This window comes from Lissotriton vulgaris, chromosome 11 (assembly GCF_964263255.1).
Source record: "Lissotriton vulgaris chromosome 11, aLisVul1.2, whole genome shotgun sequence".
In the NCBI taxonomy this organism is placed as follows: Eukaryota; Metazoa; Chordata; class Amphibia; order Caudata; family Salamandridae; genus Lissotriton; species Lissotriton vulgaris.
In genome coordinates this window covers 28,078,400-28,098,996 of record NC_141699.1, presented here as the reverse complement: position 1 = coordinate 28,098,996, position 20,597 = coordinate 28,078,400, and the positions used below count along the sequence as shown (strand labels likewise).

Here is a 20,597-nt window from a genome sequence, read left to right as displayed (position 1 = left end):
CACAGGAGGAAACCAAGCCAGAGCTGGTCCTTCCTTATATGGCCACTTAGGTAATAGAGGCTTACCTGGACAAGGTTAGCCTTATCTCCTTTCGTTTGGGGGGGGGGTTGTGTAGGAAGGTACCTCCTGACTATGGTTGCCCCCAACTTTTTGCCCTGTGTTTTAGCTGGTTTCTGTCATAGTCGACCTGGGACCCTGCCAATCAGGACCCCAGGCCTACTGCTCTCTCTGTAAAATGGATTCCATGTACCTTAGGTGCATTTCCAATTGGTACTGGGCCACCTTATCAGACCCTGTAACTCAGGGCATAGGTGTACCCAGGGCCTACCAGGGGCTGAAGCATGTATTATGCCACCCCTGGCTGGCTTCCTAAATTTGACACAACTGGCTGCATGACAGCTGGGGCAAAGTCGTGTAATCACCCTTTGCTGTAGATATAGTATACCTATATCTAACCCTAAAATGGACACACAGATTCCTATCAGTCACTCCTATGGCAGGCCTTAACAATCCTGAAGGCAGAGTGCTTGGAATCGTGTGAGATGGTGCTCTGGCATGAGCTGAGCCTGTCTGCAGCTTGCGGAACCAAGTCCTAATAGCTGTTCCATGATATCGCATACCATATACTTTTAAGTGCATTATAATCCTTGCGGTTAAATGCTATCTTTGGTATTGCTTTATCAAAACATGTCGAGTAAGGTGTCATACGAATTGGAATACTAACCCCTCGCCAATTCTGGCGACGGGGTTAGCATTCCACCCTTCTAGAGGGACACAACATGTATGTAACTGAACCCCGGTTAAAGTTAAACGAAGCCTCAGCTCCACAAAATGGATGCTGCCACCACAGACACGAGTCTGACCCCCTACAGCTGGGAGTCCTTCCAGCGAGGGGAACCTGGACAAAGGGTTTCCTGTCGAGGGCGGTGCTAGCACCGTCCCAGACAGGGTTTTGTGTATCCTGGGTAGGCAGGGCTTTACAGGAAGGTGACTGCTGAGTGGCACCCCGGTGCTCACTACGCATAGGCCGGTCAGAACCAGTTCCAGGGGCACACCAGCCCCTGGCCTGGGGAAAGTCCGGCATGGGTGAGGGGTGTAACCACCCCCCTCCTAGTCCCACCCATAGGCAGGACCTAGTCACCGGGTCAGCTCCCTTTTTTAGTATAAAGATGGGAGCGGGCCCCCTGTTCAAATTAGATCATCTTTGGAATCAAGACACGACTTTCTGCGAAAGGACATCAAGATTTCTTCTTCAAGATTCTCCCTTGTGGCTAAGGAGTAGTCACCCTGCATCAAGCGGGCACCATCCTAAGGACACTGCGGTCTGCTGCAAGTCCTTCCTCCGGAATCCGACTGCCCAGCTCGACGAGACCCGGCTTCCCTGGCACCTCTGACCTCTACTCACCTCTACAGCCAAGCTGAGAACCGTGAGTGCGACGAGACCTCGAGGGACCGACGATCGCCAAGACTGCACGACTTCTTTGCAACAAGCCCACCGTGTGCTCCACTGGTGAGTGCTTTGGGGTCCGAGAAGCCCCAACCCTGAGCAGCTCCAGCACCGAAGATCAGCCCTCCAGCATCTCCACGATCTGCGTGGGGCCCTTCTGCTTTTGCCTGCTCACCGCGCTGTGTGGCTACTAGCCGGCTGGCTTGTGGCCTTCTTCACGACGCCCGACGACATCACTGCTGCTGGTCTGGTTGCTCCAGACTGGCCCTTGCTTCCTTCTTCAAGAGAGGCACCCCGGACCCTCCTGGTCCACTCCAGATGCCATTTTGAGTCCACCGCGTGGGCTTGAATTTGCCAAGGCTTTGTTGCCCAATCCTGGGTCCAGCGACGCCGACGGCTTCATCCATCGTGGGACAGCTCGCTCCTCCATCCCGGTCGCCGACAACGCCTCCTGGTCCGTGAGATCTGCGAGCACAGCGTCACCCACTCACCTAGTCGAGGTGACTACCATCCGGTGCCCTCCTGGTGCCACCTGACTACTGGCTAGTAGTCACGAACTTGGTCCCCTCTGCTTTCAGGTGTCATCTTCAAGATCCAGGCTTGGATCACTTCGAACTCTCTTCACTGGTCGCCTGCCAGCATCTTTCTTCCAGGCTCCTGGTCCGTCTACGAGGATTCCCGACGTCTTTTGAGACCTATGCAGCTGCAGCCCCTGGGCTAGGTAACTTCGGCATTTCGGTGCCCCAGCATAGCCTCACTATCCAAGGGTCAGAATCCACTTTAGTTTTCCTCCTACCAGGTCAGGTTCGCCCGAGAACACTAACTCTGTGAAATCTAGCTACCATAGACTTTGTCCCGCATCACGCGTGAGAGTGCACACTCTGCACCCGAGTCCCCTAGGCCTCCTAGAAGTAATCTGAAGATTCTATAGTCAAGACCTAGCGATTCCAAAGCCTATTAGTACTGTACTTACCTGCTAGTAATTTCGCATTCCACTTTCAGAGTATATGGTTTTCCGTGCCCCTCTGGCATTTGTATATACTGTGCTAACTTAAGTATTTTCGTAAGAGTTTTGTTTTGTGCTTAGTACCCTGTCCTCATAAAGAGTACAGGGCTGTTGTGATTTTAATAAATACACTGTTTATTTTCATAACACTTGTGTGGTGTCCTTTCACTGGGTGTTCAAGGGGTATATGTGTGGTATAACAGCTGGCTTAACACGCCCTCTCGAGTCTTTAGCCTTAGACTGCTCGTATCCATGATACTAGGATAGCTGGTCTATAAGGTTGACTTACAACCAATCATCAATAAGGGTTGCTGGACTGATGCATAGTGTTCACTAGAATAGTGAGCACTGCATATCAGGCCACCTTCTCACAGGCTGCTGAATTCATATCTGTGCATAGATCGCCGCCTAGTGTTGGGTCCGGATGATCGCACATTGTTGTCCTGGAAGAGTCTTCGAAGTATCGAGATAGGTGGCTCCTCCCCTGGACTACAGTGCGCATGGGCATCGACTCCATCCTCAGATTGTTTTTTTCCGCCATTGGGTTTGGATGTATATTGGTTCACTGTAGTCGGAATCGATATAAAACTTCCTTAAGGCCTTTAGTTTTTTCGTCGGTATAGTTTTGCGTTCGGCGCCCCATTCTTCCAGCTCAGTTCCGAGCCGGATTCCAGAGAGCCGCGTGCTTTCGACGCTGAAGGCACAGTCGACGCCTAAGACCTTATCGACGGACCATCATGGACCGGAGTCCATTCAAGAGATGTCCCGTGTGCAACTCCAAGTATCCCCACATCGAAATCCACCCGGTGTGCAACAAGTGTCTGTCGCGGATCATGATGAAGCCAGCTGCATGGCTTGTTCACGATTTCGATCCAAGAAGACTCTTGTGCATTGTCGCGCTGCGCGCCAGGAGGCCCAGCAGACTGCACCGGCGCCTGTGAACATATTCAATGCCGGGGATGATGAGGGAGCTGACCGGGAAGTTAGTGAGAACCTGTCAAATCCCGCGTCGGAGGTAAACTACAACTACGACGCGGGCGTTGAAATGCTCGAAGCGGAAGAAGTCGTCGACTAGGTAGGAGATGAAGATGGGGCCTTTGGGGCCATGGAAGATAGCTCGAGCGAAGAGCTAACTCAAACTGACATTGGGGCCGAAACGCTTCAAAAGGCTCAGGTCGAGGGATCGCCACTAGGCCTTACCCAAGATCTTCAAGTGGGTTCTACGGCCCCGCCTTCGGGCTCGGCTATTGAGCCGCGCCCTGCGAAATCGAAACCGAAAGTGAAGACACCGGTCTCGACGCAAGTGAAAGCACTGGTGCCCCCCTCGAAACCAAAAGTGCGTATTGCTTTGTTCGGATCAAAGCCCTCGGACCTGTCTGCACCGACGAAGCAAAAAGGGCGTTGTCGATCCGAAGAAACAGCTCAAGGGCGTCGAGACGAAGTCTGGCACGCCGAAGACAAAGGTCAAGGCAGTCAAGCCGAGCAAATCGGCGCCAAAGACGGTCGACACCGACAAAGGGCTCGGTGATCCGAAGGTTCTCGAGACTCCGCATCGACAAGACCAGGCCAAGAGCGGCCCAACCCATGAGTCCACGTCTAGTGGTGCCTCGGAGGATTCCGTCGACTTGACGCAGCCGTCCGCCGCTTTCTCCAAGCAAGTGGCGGACTCCCTGAAGCGCATTTAGGACAAGGCCTCAAGTGTCGGGACAAAAGATCCTCCACCTTCAAAGCCTGTCGATAAACCTCTGAAAGCGTCAACGCCCATTCACTTCACGTTGCCGCCGAAAGTGGCGCCAAAAGCTTTCCCCCCTAGGATGGTCACGAACGTGCCCGAGAAGGTGTCCTCTGTACCAAAGTCAACGACGGTGGTCCTGGCCGTAAATCATCGACAATCTTCGTTGGAAGAACAGCAAGAACATTTTATTGATGCCGAAACAGGCAGACTTTCCCTTCATAAGCGGAAAATTGCCCCGGAACAGCCAATGGAGTCCTATAAAATTCCACTGAAGAAAAAGGATTCCACTTCGACTCCTGTTCTTGTGGAACCAATTTCTCCACGTGGCCATGATGTCTCACCCACTTATTCAGATGTGCACACTGGGGAAGGTGATGATGAGTACAGGTATCCAGTCAACACTGAGCCAGATGATCCCAATGAAACCTGGGCAGCTGGTGATCCTCACTCTACCCCAGACACTCAGATGTATGCTGTAAAAACGTCGCCTACAGAGGATTCGGCTGCGTTTAATGCCCTCATTGAAAGGGTGTAGGAGAGTAGGGTCTGCAATCCTATGGTCACCCCCGATTTTTGCTTTTTGCTTCACTGGTTTACGACTTTGCCTGGCTGTGGGTCTGCTAATCAGACCCACAGCCTAGCTGTTCTCTCTAAATTAACAACCATGTACCATAGGTGCATTTACCAATTGGTACTGGGCCACCTAATCAGTCCCTGTACAGAATACCCTAGGTATCCAGGGCCTAGGTGTACCCAGGGCCTACCAGGGGCTGAAGCATGTATTATGCCACCCTTGGCTGGCCATCTAAACAGACACAACTGGCTGCACGACACCTGGGGCAAGGTGGTGTAATCACCCTTTGCTTTAGATATAGTTCCCTATATCTAAACCTAAAATGGACACATATATTCCTATCAGTCACTCCTATGGAAGGCCTTCTCAATCCTGAAGGCAGAGTGCTTGGAATTAAGTGAGATGGTGCTCTGGCATGAGCTGAGCCCGTTTGCAGCTTGCGGAACCAAGTCCTAATAGCTGTTCCATGATAACGCTATACCATATACTCTTAAGTGCCTTATAATCCTCGCGGTTAAATGCTAACTTTGGTATAGCATTATCAAAACATGTCGAGTAAGGTGTCATACGAATTGGAATACTACCCCCTCGCCAATTCTGGCGACGGGGGTAGCATTCCACCCTTCTAGAGGGACACGACATGTATGTAACTGTGAACCCCGGTTAAAGTTAACTCGAGCCTCAGCATCACAAAATGGATGCTGCCACCACAGACACAAGTCTGACCTCCTTCTGCTGGGACTCCTTCCAGCGAGGGAGGCTTGGACAAAGGGTTTCCTGCCTTGGGAGGTGCTAGCACCACCCCAGACATGATTTTGTGTATTAGGACAGGGCTGAAAGGAATGAGACATGCCTGGGGCACACAAGGTGTCCCTGTGCATACACCGGTTGTAGGAGAGTGGGGTCTGCAATCCTATGGTAACCCCCGATTTTTGCTTTTTGCTTCAATGGTTTACGACTTTCCCTGGCTGTGGGCCTGCTAATCAGACCCACAACCTAGCTGTTCTCTCTCTAAATTGACTCACATGTACCTTAGGTGCATTTACCAATTGGTACTGGGCCACCTTATCAGACCCTGTACAGCATACCTTAGGTATCCAGGGCATAGGTGTACCCAGGGTCTACCAGGGGCTGCAGCATGTATTATGCCACCCCTGGCTGCCCATCCAAATCTGACACAACTGGCTGCATGACAGCTGGGGAAAGGTGGTGTAAACACCCTTTGCTTTAGATATGGTATTCCTATAGCTAACCCTAGAATGGACACAGGTATTCCTATCAGTCACTCCTATGGCAGGCCTTAACAATCCTGAAGGCAGAGTGCTTGGAATTATGTGAGATGGTGCTCTGGCATGAGCTGAGCCCGTCTGCAGCTTGCGGAACCAAGTCCTAACAGCTGTTCCATGATAACGCGTATTATATACTCTTAAGTGCGAAAGGAACTCTTGACTTTCTTTGAAGACTCTCCCTTGTGGCTAAGGAGTAGCCACCCTGCACCCGCAGGCACCACCTAAGCATTGCGGTTTGCTGCACGTCCATCCTCCAGGTCAAGACTGACCAGCTCTACGAGACCCGGATTCCCTGGCATCTCTGACCTCTACCTGCATCATCCGCCCAGCCTAGATTCGTGGGTGTGACGAGACCTAAGGGACCGGCCATCTTCTAAACCTGCACGACGCTTAACCAGCACGACCGCCGAGGGATCCTCGAGTGAGTGCACTAGGGTTTGAGAAGCCCCAACACTGAGCAGCTCCAGCACCGAAGTCCAGCCCCCCAGCATCCACGAGATCTGCGTGGGGCCCTTCTGCTCTTTGCTGCTTACCGCGTTGTCCGGTCACTTGCCTGGTGGCTAGTGGCCTTCCTGAAGACGTACCACGACGATTACACCGCTGGTCTGGTTGCTCCAGACTGGCCCTTGCTCCCTTCCAAAAGAGTAGCACCCCGGACCCTCCTGGTCCCCTCCAGACGCCATCTTGACTCCACCGCGTGGGCTTGCCTTTGCCAAGGTTTGTTGCCCCCGTCTTGGGTTCAGCATCGCCGACAGCAGACACCTGCGTGGGACAGCTCGCACCTCCAGCCTGGTCGCCGACAACGCCTCCTAGCCCGTGTGACTGCAGAGTCCAGCGTCGCCCACTCACCTGGTTGAGGTGACTTCATCCGGTGCCATCCTGGTGCCCACACAATCACTGGCTAGTGATTAAGAACTGAGTCCCCTCTGCTTTCAGGTCGTCTCCATCACCGATATAGGCTTGGATCACATCAAACTTCTTCACTGGTCGCCTGCCAGCAACTTCTTCTTTCAGGCTGCATAGACTACATCGAGGATTCCCGACGTCTTTTGAACCCTATGCAGCCGCAGCCCCTGGGCTCGGTAACCCGAGCATTTCGGTGCTCCAACGCAGGTTCACTATGCAAGTGGCCAGATCCTTTTTCGTTTTGAGTCTATCTAGTCTGATTCGTCCGAAAACAGTAACTTTAGAAATACTAGCCTCCATAGACTTTGTCCCGCATCCCGGGTGAGAGTGCACACTCTGCACCCGATCTCCCTAGGGCTCCTGCTCCTAACCTTAGGGTTCAGTAGTGTAGTCCTAGCGATCCTGAAGCCTCTGGATCTTGTTACTTACCTGCTAGTCTTTCGCATTCCACTTTTTGTGTATATGGTTTTTCGTTCCCCTCGGGCATTTGTGTAAATTGTGCAACTTGAAGTATTTTCATAAAGAGTTCAGGGTAGACTTGTTATAAATAAATATCCTTTATTTTCATTGTAGGAGAGTAGGGTCTGCAATCCTATGATCACCCAGATTTTTTGCTTTTGTTTCACTGGTTTACGACTTTCCCTGGCTGTGGGCCTGCCAATCAGACCCACAGCCTAGCTGTTCTCTCACTAAATTGACATGTGTACCTTAGGTGCATTATCCAATTGGAACTGGGCCACCTTATCAGACCCTGTAACTCAGGGCATAGGTGTACCCAGGGCCTACCAGGGGCTGAAGCATGTATTATGCCACCCCTGGATGGCCATCAAAATCTGACACAACTGGCTGCACGACAGCTGGGGCAAGGTGGTGTAATCACCCTTTGCTGTAGATATAGTATACCTATATCTAACCCTAGAAATGGACACACAGATTCCTATCAGTCACTCCTATGGCAGGCCTTGACAATCCTGAAGGCAGAGTGCTTGGAATCGTGTGAGATGGTGCTCTGGCATGAGCTGAGCCAGTTTGCAGCTTGCTGAACCAAGTCCTAATAGCTGTTCCATGATAACGCATACCATATACTCTTAAGTGCATTATAATCCTCGCGGTTAAATGCTATCTTTGGTATTGCTTTATCAAAACATGTCGAGTAAGGTGTCATACGAATTGGAATACTAACCCCTCGCCAATTCTGGCGACGGGGTTAGCATTCCACCCTTCTAGAGGGACACGACATGTATGTAACTGTGAAACCCGGTTAAAGTTAAACGAAGCCTCAGCTCCACAAAATTGATGCTGCCACCACAGACACGAGTCTGACCTCCTGCTGCTTGCTGGGAGTCCTTCCAGCAAGGAGAGTGTTACATATACTGGATTTAAGGACTTTAATTTATTACAATTCGCCAAAATTGTAATAAATTGAAGTCCTTAAATCCAGTATATGTAACAGTTTAGGTTTATTGTAGATTAAATTCAGGTCAGGTAGATAAATAGAATAAGGTAGTTCCAATGATAGAAAAACCCCACCAGGAGCAGATGGACTTCAGCTCAGCCTCCAGATGTAACTGTTCCTGCTTTCAAGCAAATACAATTGGAACACAGATGACATCATAGAGGCCTGCAGAGATAGAAATGAGAAACACTAAGGAAGGACAAAGAAGAAATGAAAGCAGGATGTAACAGAGAGCTTGGACAAAGGGTTTCCTGTCAGGGGTGGTGCTAGCACCATCCCAGACAGGGTTTTGTGTATCCTGGGTAGGCAGGGCTTTACAGGAAGGTGACTGCAAGTGGCACCCCGGTGCTCACTACGCATCTGCCGGCTAGAACCAGTTCCAGGGGCACACCAGCCCCTGGCCTGGGGAAAGCCCGGCATGGGAGAGAGTGTAACCACCCCCCTTCCTGGTCCCACCCCTAGGGCAGGACCTAGTCGCGTACCCACCCCTTTCTTTAGGATAAAGGCAGGAGCGGGGACCCTTCCAAATTGGATCATCTGTGGAATCAAGACACGCCTTTCTACGAAAGGACTTCAAGATTTCTTCTTCAAGATTCTCCCTTGTGACTAAGGAGTAGTCACCCTGCATCCGCAGGCACCATCTTAAGAACACTGCGGTCTGCTGCAAGTCCTTCCTCCGGAATCCGACTGCCCAGCTCGACGAGAACCGGCTTCCCTGGCACCTCTGACCTCTACTCACCTCTTCAGCAAAGCTGAGAACCGTGGGTGCGACGAGACCTCGAGGGACCGGCCATCTTCAAGACTGCACGACTTCTTTCCAGCACGACCGCCGAGGGATCCTCTGGTGAGTGCTTTGGGGTCCGAGAAGCCCCGACCCTGAGCAGCTCCAGCACCGAAGTTCAGCCTCCCAGCATCTCCACGATCTGCGTGGGGCCCTTCTGCTTTTTGCTGCTCACCGCATTGTTTGGCTACTAGCCCGCTGGCTTGTGGCCTTCTTAACGACGCCCGACGACATCACTGCTGCTGGCCTGGTTGCTCCAGACTGGCCCTTGCTCCCTTCCAAAAGAGGAGCACCCCGGACCCTCCTGGTCCACTCCAGACGCCATTTTGAGTCCACCGCGTGGGCTTGAATTTGCCAAGACTTGTTGCCCCAATCCTGGGTCCAGCGACGTCGACAGCTTCATCCATCGTGGGACAGCTCGCACCTCCATCCTGGTCGCCGACAACGCCTCCTGGTCCATGAGATCTGCAGAGCACAGCGTCGCCCACTCACCTAGTCGAGGTGACTACCATCCGGTGCCCTCCTGGTGCCACCTGACTACTGGCTAGTAGTCACGAACTTGGTCCCCTCTGCTTTCAGGTGTCATCTATCTTCAAGATCCAGGCTTGGATCACTTCGAACTCCCTTCACTGGTCGCCTGCCAGCATCTTTCCTTCAGGCTCCTGGTCCGTCTACGAGGATTCCCGACGTCTTTTGAGACCTATGCAGCTGCAGCCCCTGGGCTAGGTAACTTCGGCATTTCGGTGCCCCAGCATAGCCTCACTATCCAAGGGTCAGGATCCACTTTCGTTTTCTTCCTACTAGGTCGGGTTCGCCCGTGAACACTAACTTTGTGAAAGCTAGCTACCATAGACTTTGTCCCGCATCCCGCGTGAGAGTGCACACTCTGCACCCAAGTCCCCTAGGCCTCCTACTAGTAATCTGAAGATCTGAAAGAAACACGTTAGTGTTAGATTCCTTACCTTAGAATATCCCCAGGCGTCAGTCTGGATCCGGAAACTTTTGCGTAGCAGTACCCCTGCGCGTCGGTAGGCGTCGTCTGCAGGCGTCCCCTGCGGCTCCGCGTCCGTCGTCGGCGTCGTGCGCCGTGATGACGTCGCTGGAGTACATAGACGCCGCCTCCGCGCGCTGACGTCAGTTCTTCTTTTTTCCGCGCCAGTGGACGCAGATCTGAAGAGCAGTACTCCGGTCTTTGACCAAGTTTTTCGATTGTCTTTTTCTCTATTGTGCCTGATAGGATGCCAGGATTTAAGAATTGCGATGACTGTGAGCGCACGATGTCGGTCACAGACCATCACCGCCTCTGCCTCCGGTGTCTGGGCCCCGACCACGACGTGGACTCCTGCATCGACTGCCGGGCCCTTACCAACAAGGCTAGACGGGAGCGGTCCCGCAAGCTACTGGAGCTCCGGGTGTCGGCCCCACGTCGGGACCGGGAGCGGTCCCGGTCCGGCCGGAGGTCGAGAGAGCGTTCGAGGGAGCGGTCGCGGAGCCGCGCCGGGCGCTCCGGAAGTCGACACCACTCGTCATCCTCGTCAGGTAAGAAGCACAAGAAGTCGGGGCGTCGTCATCGTACCCCCGACTCCCCCCGACGCTCGCGCGATGCGGCCGGGGGCTCGGGTGACCCCAAACCCGCGGCTCCGCGAGAGTCGCCGGCGCGGCCTGCCTCATACCCTCCGGTCCCTGGGCATGGTGCGACGCCTGAGGAGATCGAGGCGTTCCTCATGGCCATGAGGGCGCTCGCTTCTCCGACGGGGCCTACGGCGCCTTCGGGCCCAGTGCTACCGTCTGGGGGCCCTGGCGGTTCGGGTGTCCCTGCCTCGGCGCCGTCGGGTGCTCCGGCCCCGGCGCCGCCGACGGCTCCGACCCCGGCGCCGCAGGGGCCTTCGGGATCGGCGCCGGCTGGTCTTCCGGCCTCCCCGGCGCCGTTGCCATCGGGGTTACCCCCGACGCCGCCCCCGCGCGGCGCCGGTTCTCCGCTGCCGGTTCCGGCCGGCGGTGGGGTTCCGACGCCGGCTCCGGGCGGCGCCGTCCCCTTACCTTCTCCGACGCCGGACGCGGCGCCGGACGGGCGTCGCTCGACGCCGGTCCCGGCGCCGATGGGGCCCATGAACCCCGAGGAGCCGGTCTTCATCATTGACTCCGAACACGGAGAGGATGAGGAGTACGGTGAAGGTTGGGAGGGGTCCGAGGACCCTCTGGCTCGCGAGTGCCAGTATGACCCGGACTGGACAGGTGACTTGGGGGATGCCAGTGGTTTGGACGACTCCCCTAACCCTGGTTTGATCTCTCCTCCTTCCGTGGCATCGGTGGAGGGAGCTGCCTATTCTGTGGTGCTGATGAGGGCTGCCAAGGCCTTAAACCTTGAGCTCCCCGTCGCGGCCGTGAGGCCTAACATCCTCACCGAGGTCTTCAAGCCGCAGTCATGCCCTCTGGAGCCTCTGCTGCCGTTTAATGAAGCCTTGTCTGACGTTCTGTTGGGCACATGGTCCAGGCCCGCTTCAGGTGCGCCTGTTGATCGGAACGTGGCCAGGCGCCACCGTCCTTGTCCGGACGACCCCAAGTACCTGTCTACCCACCCCACTCCTGAGAGTCTGGTGATCCAGGCCTCGACCTCCCAGTCCGCATTCCCGTCGGCCCCGCCCGACCGGGAATCCAAGAGGTATGACCAGTTTGGCAAAAAGGTCTTCTCGTCCATTAGTTTGGGCCTGCGGTCTTGCAACACCGCCTGCCTCTTGGGCCGCTACACCCACTCTGTGTGGGATACGGTCGCGGAGCTGCTGCCAGAATGCCCCATGGAGGTGCGGGCAAAGCTCGGTCAGGCTGTGGCTGAGGGCCGAGATGCAGCGAAATATTCAATTCGGTGTGGTCTTGATACGACCGACTCGCTGGGCAGAGCTATGTCTACGACGGTGGCGATTCGTCGTCACGCCTGGCTGAGATCCGCCAATTTTTCGGCTGATGTCCAGAATACCCTGATGGACATGCCGTTTGATGGCTGTCACCTGTTCGGTGACAAAGCGGACCACGCGCTGGAACGCTTCAAGGACTCCAGGGTCACGGCCAAGTCCTTGGGTCTCTCGACCCAGCGTCAGCAACCGGGTTCGTTTCGTCCCTTTCGTGGCCAAGGAAGGGGCGCCCCCACACGTGCTGCCAGCCACGCGCCGCAACAATCCTTCCAACGCGGTGGCGGCCGTGGAAACCGCCGTGGTGGAGGTCGGGGACAACGGCGGGGTCAGACCACACCTTCCCCCGCAGCATCTACCCCAAAATCCTCCTAGTCCGTGCTTTCGGCCCCATGTGACGCCAGTGGGTGGCAGGGTTCGCCATCACCACGCTCACTGGCGCACGATCACTTCGGACAGGTGGGTGCTGCAAATTGTCCGAAGGGGCTACTCCCTCCCCTTCGAGACCTCTCCTCCAGCCATGCCACCGCAGAACCACCGTGTGTCGGGGGACCACTTGACACTTCTGCAGGAGGAAGTTACGGCCCTCTTGGCCAAGGGGGCCATCGAGCGCGTTCCTGGGCCAGAAGTAGGGCGTGGTTGTTATTCCCACTACTTTCTGGTGCCCAAGAAGGACAAGGGGGGCCTACGTCCTATCTTGGATCTAAGGAACGTCAACGGCTTCCTCCGGAAGGAGAAGTTCAAGATGTTGACGTTAGCTCAGGTCTTGGCTGCTCTAGACCCGCAAGACTGGATGGTAGCGTTGGACTTGCAGGACGCCTATTTTCACATCCCCGTCCTGCCGGCCCACCGGCGTTACCTGCGGTTCACGGTAGGCCAGGAGCACTTTCAGTTTATCGTGCTCCCCTTCGGCCTTACCAGCGCCCCACGGGTGTTCACAAAGGTGATGGCGGTGGTCGCAGCCCATCTGCGCAGGTTAGGGGTTTCAGTCTTCCCCTACCTAGACGACTGGTTGTTGAAGGCGGGCTCGCCCCAGACAGTCGTCCACCACCTTCAGATGACGGCAGACCTCTTGCACGACCTGGGGTTCTCCATCAACGTGCCGAAATCACACCTGTGTCCCTCTCAAAAGCTCCTTTTCATCGGAGCGGTTCTGGACTCGGCGCAGTTTCGGGTTTATCCTCCGGAACGGCGGGTTCGGGATATTCAGGCTTTGATTCCCATCTTTCAGCCGCTATCCCGAGTCTCGGTCAGGTTGACGCTGCGGCTGCTGGGACTGATGGCTTCCTGCATCCTTCTGGTGCATCACGCCAGGTGGCCGATGCGGGCTCTGCAGTGGGACCTGAAGTTTCAGTGGGCCCAGCATCAGGGCAACTTGTCCGACCACGTCTTGATCTCGGAGGGCACTGCGAGACAACTGCAGTGGTGGCTTACGGACCGCGATTGGGTCAGGGGCAAGTCCCTCTCCCTTCCCCAACCGGAGCACGTTGTCGTGACGGACGCGTCCCTCCAGGGGCTGGGGTGGCCACTTGGGAGAGGCAGAGATCAGAGGCATCTGGTCTCCGGCGGAGTCCCGGCTCCATATCAATCTGTTGGAGCTGCGGGCGATTCGTCTGGCACTGAAGGCATTCCTCCCCTTTGTCAACGGGAGTGTAGTGCAGGTGTTCACCGACAACACCACCGCCATGTGGTACTGCAACAAACAGGGCGGAGTGGGGTCGTGGACCCTTTGCCAGGAGGCTCTGCGCCTCTGGCAATGGCTGGAACGTCAGGGCGTGACTCTGACGGTTCAACACCTGGCAGGTTCTCTGAACGCCAGGGCGGACGAACTCAGCCGTCGGTGCTCGATGGATCACGAATGGCGTCTGAACTCGGACGTGGCGCAAGGCATCTTTCTGCAATGGGGAGAGCCTTGGTTAGATCTATTCGCCACAGAAGAGAACGCGCAATGTCATCAGTTCTGCGCGTTGGAGTTTCCAAGACGGCACTCGCACGGCGACGCCTTTCGGCGCGAGTGGAGTTGCGGTCTGTTATACGCCTTTCCGCCTATACCACTTCTGCCCAGAGTGCTGAAGAAGATCAGGCGCGACCGGGCCCAAGTTATCCTTGTGGCTCCGGACTGGGCTCGAAGGTACTGGTATCCCGAGCTACTCAGCATGTCAGTCGGTCCCCCGATCCGCCTGCCCCTTCAGGAGGACCTTCTGTCGCAGCAGCAGGGGACGGTCCTCCACCCGAACCTGTCCAGTCTCCACCTCCATGCTTGGAGATTGAGCGGCGGCAGTTGAGGCCATTTGACTTGCCTCCTGAAGTCTGTGATGTTATTCTGGCAGCCAGGCGTCCCTCCACTAAGTCGGTATACGCCTGTCGGTGGAACAGATTTGTGGCATGGTGCACAGCAAAGGCTGTGGATCCTCTTTCTGCCCCTCTTTCGGAGGTTCTTCTGTTTCTTCTTTCTCTTGCCCAGCAGGGCTCTGCTCTGGGCACTATCAAGGGCTACCTTTCTGCCCTTTCAGCCTTTTTGAGGCTTCCTGATCAGCCTTCTTTGTTCAAATCCCCGATTGTGACTCGATTCTTGAAAGGCATCACTCACATGTTTCCACCTGTTCCGTTTGTGATGCCTCAGTGGGATTTGAACCTGGTTCTCACTTTCCTGATGTGTGCTCCCTTTGAGCCCCTTCATTCTTGCCCTCTCCGTCTCCTGACTTTAAAGACGGCTTTCCTGGTTGCCATCACCTCTGCCAGGAGGGTGAGTGAGCTCCAGGCTCTTTCTGTCCAACCTCCTTTCCTGTCCATTCATCCTGACAAGGTGGTTCTGAGGACTAGACCTTCTTTCCTGCCCAAGGTTGTTTCGGCCTTTCACATCGGGCAGTCCATCACCCTCCCTTCCTTCTTCCCGCCTCCGCATCCTTCAAAGGATGAAGAGCGGCTCCATCGTCTGGACCCAAAACGTGCGCTTTCATTTTACATGGATCGCACACGCCAGTTCCGGGTGGATGACCAACTGTTTGTTGGCTACGTGGGTGCGAAGAAGGGACGGGCGGTTTGTAAACGAACCATCTCTCGATGGGTCGTCCTCTGCATCAAAGCGTGCTACTCTTTGGCTCGGAAGGAGCCTCCTGTTGGGCTGAGGGCCCATTCCACTCGGGCCACGGCGGCTACTACTGCCCTGGGCCGGGGAGTCCCCTTGCAGGACATTTGCCAAGCGGCTACGTGGGCCTCGCTGCACACCTTTGCGAGGCACTACTGCCTGGACAGTCAAGTCCGGAGGGATGGCTTCTTTGGCCGTTCTGTCCTCCAGGACTTTCTGGTGTAGTTTTGTATTGGTTCGCAGACCCACCACCGGGGTTGGTATTGCTGGGGTATGTATTCTAAGGTAAGGAATCTAACACTAACGTGTTTCTTTCAGATGAACAAGTTACTTACCTTCGGTAACGATATATCTGTAAGAAACATTAGTTAGTGTTAGATTCCTTACCGAACCCACCCATCCTCCCCGTTCTGCGAACTGATACCTAGGGTTAAGGTCATCCCTTTCAGGGCCCTAGTTTTTACATGGCACCAGTGTTGGTTCTCTCATGGCTCTGCGTCTCCTGGCGCGGTAAAGCTGTGTGCAAAGAACTGACGTCAGCGCGCGGAGGCGGCGTCTATGTACTCCAGCGACGTCATCACGGCGCACGACGCCGACGACGGACGCGGAGCCGCAGGGGACGCCTGCAGACGACGCCTACCGACGCGCAGGGGTACTGCTACGCAAAAGTTTCCGGATCCAGACTGACGCCTGGGGATATTCTAAGGTAAGGAATCTAACACTAACTAATGTTTCTTACAGATATATCGTTACTGAAGGTAAGTAACTTGTTCGTTCAGTAACGTAGTCCTAGCGATTCCAAAGCCTATTAGTACAGTACTTACCTGCTAGTAATTTCGCATTCCACTTCCATAGTATATGGTTTGTCGTGCCCCTCGGGCACATGTGTAAATTGTGCTAACTTAAGTATTTTCGTAAGAGTTTTGTTTTGTGCTTAGTACCCTGTCCTCATAAAGAGTACAGGGCTGTTGTGATTCTAATAAATACGCTGTTTATTTTCATAACACTTGTGTGGTGTCCTTTCACTTGGTGTTCAAGGGGTATATATGATGGTATAACAGCTGGCTTAACACGCCCTCTAGAGTTTAGCCCGAAGACTGCTCGTATCCACGCTACTAGGATAGCTGGTCTATAAGGTTGACTTACAACCAATCACCATAAGGGTTGTTTGGACTGATACAAAGTGCTCACTAGAATAGTGAACATTATATATCAGGCCAACTTCTCACATTCATAACAACTTGTGTGGTGTCCTTTCACTTGGTGTTCAAGGGGTAAATGTGATGGTATAACAGCTGGCTTAACACGCCCTCTAGATTTTAGCCTAAAGACTGCTTTTGTCTACGCTACTAGGATAGCTGTTCAAGGGGTATATGTGATGGTAAAACAGCTGGCTTAACACGCCCTCTAGAGTTTAGCCTAAAGACTGCTTTTGTCCACGCTACTAGGACAGCTGGTCTATAAGGTTGACTTACAACCAATCATCAATAAGGCTTGTTTGGTATGATACACAGTGATCCATTAGAGTTCATCTGGCTGCGATTTCGAGATTTAAAAGAACATTGAAAGGACCCTCCATCTGGTCTAATAGATTGATAAAACAGTTCCTCAAAGGACTTTACAGATCCTTTCCTCGACCACGAACAATTCCTCTAACATGGCATCTCAATGTGGTCCTTAACCAATTTATGAAACGCCCTTTTGAACCCATCCATAGGGCGGACATCAAATATATTTCGTGGAAGACAGCCCTCCTACTAGCGCTTACCTCAGCAAGGAGGGTCCGTGAATTACAGGCTCTTTCCATACAAGACCCCTTCATGCAGTTTAAGGGTGACAGTCGTTCTCAGAACTAATCCTCGGTTTATTCCTAAAGACCCGTCGGACTTCCACCTAAATGAGCCAGTGATCCTCAGGTCTTTTTTCCCAAATCCCAGCACTGCAGAAAAAGGATCTCTGCACTCGTTGGACCTTAGGAGGTGTCTGAAGTTTTATATTGACAAAACCAACAATTTCAGGAAATCATCTCAGCTATTCATAGCCTTCAGTTGACCACCGAAGGGTATGCCGCTTTCCAAACAAAGTATTTCAAGATGGATATCCTCGGCAATTGCCTTTTGTCATGACAGAGCTGGACGGCCATAGCCAGCAAAAGTCAGGGCTCACTCTACAAGAGCCATGTCCACTTCTGCGGCACTATTTGCAGGGGTGCCAGTTCTTGATATCTGCAGAGCGGCAACATGGAAGTCGCCGCATACCTTCACCAGGCACTACTGCCTGGATACAGAGCTGATGAAGGATGCAGCCGTGGGGCAAGCAGTGTTACGCCATCTGTTTCAGTAAGGTGAGCCTTCCTCTATTCCTCCATCCTTTGCTGGTATGCACATTTTATTATAATGCTTTTAGTTAATGGTTATTGATGATTCATAGTCGCATGATATGTATTATCTGATGACTTGTATATGATATTCCACCAGAAATGTGCACAATGTATTGCTTGCTACTCTGATTCAGGCATGTGAGTCTATGAAAGACACCCATAATACTAGATAAGGAATGCGTTACTTACCTGTATCTGCAGTTATCCAGTATTGGTGTCTTTCATAGATTCAGTTGCAACCCTCCCACCTCCCCTGGAAGGACTCACCTATCTCTCTATCAGTATTACGCCTATCTAGCTTGGTGCGTACGAAAATCTGAGAAACTGAGGCTCCTGACAGGAAGGTTCTAGAGGGAGATGTTAGCTGATAGGCTCTCTTCTGGAGTTTGCTCCTTTTTACATAAGGACACAGGCTACTAAGGTGAGGCCCTTAGGCCTACTTTTCTCTATATATGTCCATAGGACATTACTTTTCTATATACCGGAGACTCCCGTCTCGACGACATGGAAAGATTCAGGCATGTGAATCTATGAAAGACACCAATACTGGATAACTACAGTTACAGGTAAGTAACGCATTCCATATCAGGATTATTTTGCTAAACAGAAGGAATATAGAAAAAAAAAAGTATTCCAACAATTTTCTTAATTGCCAATACTTCCCTGCCTTAAGCTTGTGTGCCATAACTTCAGGGCATCACATCTCTTGCTCCACATATTCAATGCAGAAAATATTGCCATGCAATTGTGTGTGATGAGTTGAAAATTGTTTAAAGTTCTTATTTGTTTACAGCAATACAACCTTGAGATCACTGATCTTAGTCAACCTGCAATTGTAAGTCAGCCAAAAAGAAAGCGTGGCCCAGAAGGATCTGTTCCCGGTCCAATAATCTTGATTCCAGAGTTCTGCTATCTCACAGGTACTACATAAATCTATTACTGTTTACCACTTGTCCAATTTGAATAATTTATTTTATTTTGAGTTATATATAGCGCTGGCTAGACCTGGAGGTATCTGAGCGCTTTACATAAGGTTCCACAGAAATCACAAAATTACATCATTTAAAGGAGTACATCAGTTACTAGAAAAACATTTCAAGAGAATAGAAGACGAAATAACTGGAGCTTAGAAGGGTAAGTGGGTATATATAAATATATGCAACACTTTAAAAGCGAGAAGGGAAGTCAAATAGAGCAGATAGAGCGAGAGGGAGAGGAAGAAGGGGTAGTCGGTATGAAAAGACAAAGGGAAATTCTGCCCAATGACTGGGTAGGTGACGGCAGGGAAAGAATCCATAGCCGGTCTCCCCTTTAGATCTCCAGGTAGCTTCATCAGGCATCTTCAGTTAGCTAGGTTTCTGATTACATCAGTTACAGGTTCCATTGGTTGCTCGAAACATTTAAATAGCATATAATACAAGAAAAATGGCGTAAAGGAGGGTAAGAGTAAAAGGGAAACGAGGAGAGATAGGTGATGGCCGAGGGAGAAGTCCACACCCCATTTCCTCTGTAGCTATCAAGGTAGCTCCATTGGGCATCGGTCAAAGTGCTAGGTCTCTGCTGTCGGTGGCAAGTTAACAGATTTAATGTCCAAAAGGGTGAGCCGGTTGGGGGATGCACGGGGTCTGGTTGATGACCACTCCACGTGCATTCGTATTTATACACTCTGTGTGGCATGGCCATCGACCATCACTACTTATCTCTCCTCAGCATCGACTGTATTTCACTTCGAGTAGAACACAAGCTTGGCAGCCGCAGGCGTGGCTAGGATGTGCATGCTCAGATGCAGCCGCGCCCTCTGGTAACCTCCTTCCCTCTGAAACGGACTGCGAGAGGCTGAGACCCAACACAGTGGACTTGGAGGAAGGACTACGCATAATATTTTGTGCACCTGTACCTGCTGACTCGGTATGGTTTCGCAACCATTGTGTTCGAGGCATGTGGGCTGCTGAATTCATCTGTGCATAGATCGCCGCCTAGTGCTGGAAGAGTCTTCGAAGTATCACCAGATAGGTGGCTCCTCCCCTGGACTACAGGGCGCATGGGCAACCTCTCCATCTTCAGATAGTTTTTTTCCGCCATTGGGTTCGGATGTACTTTCTTGACTCAAGTTCGGAATCGGTATAAAACACTTTTCGCAAGGTCAAAATGCTTTCGGGGCGTCGGTATTCTCGTTCGGTGCCTGTACTTCATCTAGTTCTTCGAACAGGACGGCGAAGGCCGTTTAACCTTTTCGACATCAAAGGCCCAAACTACGACGACGATGGAACGGAGCCCGTTCAAAAGATGCCCCGTCTGCAACTTACATATATCCTCACATTTATGTGCACCCAGTGTGCAATAAATGTTTATCCCCGGACCACGACGAGGCTAGCTGTATGGCCTGTTCCAAGTTCGGGTCGAAGAAGACGCTTCGACTTCGACGCGCCGCACGACAGTCGGCACAGAAAGCGGCGCCTGACCCGGAGAAAATCTAAGAGGCCGATGGCGATGAAGGCGTCTATGAAGAGGATCCTGACCAGCAGTCGGACCCTGCGTCGGAGCAAGACTCTAACTTCGGCGTGGACGGCGATGAAGACTACGTCCATGATGAAGACATAGTCTAGGTAGGAGACGACGCAGAGGCCATCAGAGTCGTCGATGACTCGAGCGATGAGCAAGGCCCACCTGCTGTCGCTGGCCCTAATATTGACACTGTGCTCGCTAAGGCATCGCCGGAAGGCCTTAGCTGAGATCTTAATCCACATTCTATAGCCCCGCATCAAGGCCCGGCTAAGAATACTTCCAAGGAGCCATTGGTCGATCCACCAAAATTGAAACCGAAACTAACAGAGGCGAAACCGAAACTGTTAAAAACAGTCCTCGGATCGACGCCATCGGAATCCTCGGCTCCAGTCAAGTCTAAAAGGGTCATCGACCCTTCGGGGTCACAAGTGGGTGTCGGCCCGAAGAGCAGGGCGCTGAAACCAGTCTCTACTGTCAAGCACGTCACTGACGCCGTCGATGTCAACGTCCAAACATGGCGACAC

The 20,597-nt window shown here is 52.9% G+C and overlaps 1 protein-coding gene across 1 annotated transcript in view; it reads left to right on the top strand.

The window, feature by feature from the left end:
* Window positions 1-20,597, top strand: part of PIWIL1 (piwi like RNA-mediated gene silencing 1) — a 1,696,151-nt gene that overhangs the window by 820,239 nt on the left and 855,315 nt on the right. The window contains exon 10 of the mRNA XM_086942674.1: window positions 18,362-18,488. Within this exon, the coding sequence (XP_086798800.1) occupies window positions 18,362-18,488 (127 nt within the window). The remainder of the gene's footprint in view (window positions 1-18,361; window positions 18,489-20,597) is intronic.